This window comes from Hipposideros armiger, unplaced genomic scaffold, assembly GCF_001890085.2.
Source record: "Hipposideros armiger isolate ML-2016 unplaced genomic scaffold, ASM189008v1 scaffold_283, whole genome shotgun sequence".
Taxonomy (NCBI): Eukaryota; Metazoa; Chordata; class Mammalia; order Chiroptera; family Hipposideridae; genus Hipposideros; species Hipposideros armiger.
In genome coordinates this window covers 279,441-283,493 of record NW_017731633.1, presented here as the reverse complement: position 1 = coordinate 283,493, position 4,053 = coordinate 279,441, and the positions used below count along the sequence as shown (strand labels likewise).

General features: G+C 53.9%; 1 protein-coding gene across 1 annotated transcript in view; it reads left to right on the top strand.

Moving 5' to 3' along the window:
• ODAD1 (outer dynein arm docking complex subunit 1) overlaps window positions 1-2,999 on the top strand; it is a 34,331-nt gene extending 31,332 nt beyond the window's left edge. Inside the window, exons 10-13 of the mRNA XM_019658153.1 lie at window positions 1,121-1,284; window positions 1,384-1,487; window positions 1,793-1,871; window positions 1,991-2,999. Of these exons, the coding sequence (XP_019513698.1) occupies window positions 1,121-1,284; window positions 1,384-1,487; window positions 1,793-1,871; window positions 1,991-2,470 (827 nt within the window). The 3' untranslated portion in view covers window positions 2,471-2,999. The remainder of the gene's footprint in view (window positions 1-1,120; window positions 1,285-1,383; window positions 1,488-1,792; window positions 1,872-1,990) is intronic.
• Window positions 3,000-4,053: the final 1,054 nt, after the last annotated feature.

The following is a 4,053-nucleotide window of genomic DNA, read 5'->3' as shown; positions in this document are numbered from 1 at the left end:
GGCCGGCCCTGGAAGTAGTAATACTTGATGCTGCTCTTGAAGGATGAATATTTAAGTGAAAAGTTGGGAGGGAGGATGGTCTCACAGGTGGGGCCTGGAGGGGGTTCCTTGTGCAGAGAGGGGAATGCAAGGCTGAGGGTGGGAGCTGAAGAGGGCCAGATCCCAGATGCCAGGCGGAGGCCCTGGGGCCTTTTCCTGGAGGTGCTGGGGAGCCTCGGGAGGGTTGTAAGCAGGACAGCGTGGTGGACAGGGACATTGGGGAGTGGAGGATGGAGATGAAGGGTCAGAGTACGGGTGTGGGGCTGTGAGGAACGAGGTGCACCCACATCTGGCCTGGTGAGGGTGAGGCCCCTCCCTGAGGAGGAGATGGGGAACCTGGGAGGAGTGGGTTTGGGGGATGACCTTGAGCTCAGTGTGAGTGGCCTGGGGAGATGTTCAAGGAGGGACCCCGGGAGGAAGCTGTAGAGACATGAGTCTGCAGCGCGGGTGGAGGAGGCACAGGGATGGCTGGTGGGAATGCCGTGTTGTTGGGCGCAGGTTTCCGTCAAGGTCATGATGAAACAATCATTGTTATTGTTTTTCATTAAAAATAAGCAGGTAACTAAATACAAACGAGCCAGTTGTGAGAGTGGGTCGTGACAATGACCCGTGGCTCAACCAAAGACAGTGATTAATCTAGTCATGTGCACCTGGGATCCGATATTAAAAACAAAACAAAATAACAGCAACAAAAAGAAAGCAGCCTTGTTGCTTCCATGAACATCCTCCGGCCTCTGATGGAGCACACGTGTTTCTCTGAGCTGCTGAGCTGTGGACTCGGATGGAAGTTGGGTGCTTCTAATTGAGCTGTGTGAGAAAGTCTTTTGGAGGAGGTGCCTTTAGGTTTTCCTTCAACGCCCTCATTGTTTGCTTTCCTCGGTTGTGAGCCCAGTACCAGGTGCACAGCAATGCGCGCTCACTGCCTGGCTGTCTGTGCTTGTGCAAGTCCCTCTCCATCTTGGAGCCTTGCTTGCTCTCTCTATAAAACGGGGCAGTGGGGACTTGAGGGGAAGAGAGGGCTGGCCCCCAGTGGGCACCGGATCTATGACACCTTGCCTCCCACCCCCCCCTACTCCCCCAGATATCCAGCAGCTCTTCACCAAGGCCCAGTGTGATAGCACCATCATCAATGACCTCCTGGGGATCAAGACCCAAATGCGGGACAGAGACATAGGCCTCTTCCTGGGCCTCATTGAGAAGCGGCTTGTGGAGCTCCTAACCGTGCAGGCCTTCCTAGCCGTCCAGGTGGGGATGCAGGGGGAGTAGGTGGGACAGGGAGCCCGAGCGTTGGAGGCCAGGCCACAGGGATGGGCCTGAGCTGACCCCTGGCTTATCCCATTCCAGAACAACACCTCCTCCAGTTTGGCTGACACCGCCCTCCTGGTGCTGGGCCAGAACCCTGAGGATCTTCCTAAGAAGATGGCCCCACCTCAGCTCCCTGACAATCTGTGAGGCACAGGGCAAGAGGGAGGAGGAAGGGCACAAACGGGATGGAGGTGTTGGGGTCTCTTGGAGACCTGAGGGCAGGTGTGGCTCAGGGGGGCAGTAGAAGATGAAGTGGGTGCTTTGGGGGAACCAGAGGAGTAGGGGCTGCTGGGGACAGCCTGGGATGATGGACCTTTGGTAGATCAGAGGGGAAAAGGTTCTCCGGCTGGCCAGAGCATGGCTAAGGGTCTCTGGGGACACCAATGAGGAGCCATCAGCCTTTAGTGGGCCAAGAATGTAGCCCCTTCCTGTCTTCCCCACACTTTAGGGAGGAACCCCCAGGCTTTGAGGCCAAGGAAGACTATCCTCTGAGCAAGGAGGAGCTGCTGAGCCAAGTGAGGAAGTTGGTGAGAATTGAGAAAGGGAGCCTGCAGGGGTGGGCAGGACGTCAGCCCTTCTCTGGGGCCCTAAGCCACCCCCCCCCCGTCCCCCTGCACCTGGGGCCCTAACCTGCCTCCCTCTGCAGCTAGAGGCGCGGGAGCAAGCTCGGGAGCAGCACCTGAAGGAGCCGGTTGAGGTCGTGAAGAGGGTTGACAGCAGCTCGAACATAACCGTCGCCGGTATCCAGAAAACCAGCTCAAGCACACCCCCAGTGACCAACAGGAGCCTTAGTAATGTCCGCGGGTCTATCCTGAGCCACGGGACTGGTGGCATCCTGATGCCCAGTGGAGGCCATGTAACCTATGGCTCCACCAGTGGCAGCCAGGCCTCAACTGGGGGCCGTGTGACCTTCAGACCCCCCAGCTCTAGCAGCTACCTGGGGTCCACTGGATACTTGGGGTCCAGCAGAGGCCACGGAAGCCTAGGGGATGTGCAGAGCAGAGGCACTGAGTCAGAATCAAGCAGAGGCCTGGGGTCCAGCAGAGGCCAAGCCTCGAGTACTGGCCCAGCCTCCAGCACTGCTCCGGACTCCACCACTAGCAAAGACTCCCAGAGCTTCAACTAGGGGCACCCAGCCCCCACCCTGTCTCTGGCTCCTTGGAGGACCTTCTTTGTGTCTCTGCATCCCGATTTTCCGTGACCCTCCATCTTTCTCTCCCAGTTCCAGACCTCGGCCCCACATTTCTACCTCTCTGTCATTGTCCCTGTATCTGTTTGCCTCAGCTCTTCATCATCTCATCTGTCTCCTGGTCTCTTTCTGTTTTCCACCCTCCCTTCCCTTTCTGCCTCCCAGTCTCCCATTGTCTTGGTTTCCCACTCAGGGTATCTGTCTTGTCTCCACATCTGTCTCCCATCTCTGCTCTGACCTCTCTGGTTCTCCCCCCACCTCCTGTTCCTGCTCCCCTATTTCTAATTCCCGCTCCTTGTCTCCATCTTCCAGGCTCTCCCTGCATCTCATGACCCTGTCTCTGTAGCTCCTCATTCCTTGCCCTCCCCAAGAGCCCCCAGTGCTGACCAGTGGGGCAGAGAGGTCAGGGTCAGCATGAGCTGTGACCATAGGAAATAAAGGTCAGAACCTGACTTTTTTTACCCCAGCCTGGTTACAAGTGTATGTGAGAGAACAATCTAGAGACACAGCTGTTTTCTCTACCTCGGGCCCTGGGGAAAATGTATAGCCCTGTTCATTAATTCATTCATTTTGTTGAGACCTCCACATTTCAGGTTCTGCTGAGAGCTGGCCACTGTGTCAGTCAGGATAGGCCAGGTTATGCTGCAGTAACAAACAACTCCAGGATTTCAGTGGCCTAATGCAACGAAGGTTTATCACTCACCAGTGTTATAGGTCTATTGTGGGTCAGCTAAGGGCTCTGCCCCACTTATCCTTGTGTCCCAGGCAGATGGAAGAGCATCTATGGGAGTGTTGCCAATTTCTGGCACTGGGAAAGAGAAAAGGGCAAAGTTGCATGACTCGTAAAGCTCCTACCTGGATACAGTAATACATCACTTCCGCTCACATTCATTGACCCAAACAGGTCACATGACCACGCCTAACTTCAAAGGAGGGTGGCAATCTTTCTGTATGTCTGTGAGAGAGGAAAAGGGATATTTGTGCATGGGCCTAATGCCTGACACAGGGTCACAGAAATAAAGCAGGCTCTGTCCCTTTCCTGCTGTGGGGTGTGCTTGGGAGAGAGAGGGATTTGAACTCCATGGATAACTCTTTCCTGTCTTTGAGTCATGCCAAATGCCCTGTCAGAATGTAATGCAACCAAATCCAGACAAATAATCTATTTTTAAATAATCATCCACCTTCCTAATCCAGGAAGGTCATACTCTGGGTCTCCTTCCCTAAAATGGGCTGACAATAGTCCATATCTCAGAGAGGTTGTTTTTGTGTGAGAATAAAATGAATTGGTACATGCACAGCCTTAGAATGGCACCTGGCACATAGTAAATGCTCAAAAATATCTGTGATTATGAGTATGACAATGATGAAGGTGAAAATTAATATAGTGTTTTCTCACCTGTTCAGATAATCTAGTCTTGCTCTCTCCTCCTCTGACCCATCAGCCGGTGCTCTGCTGGTAAATGCGTAACAACTGGCTCTTCAGGAAAAAAACAAACAAACAAAAATCCTGACTTGTAGCA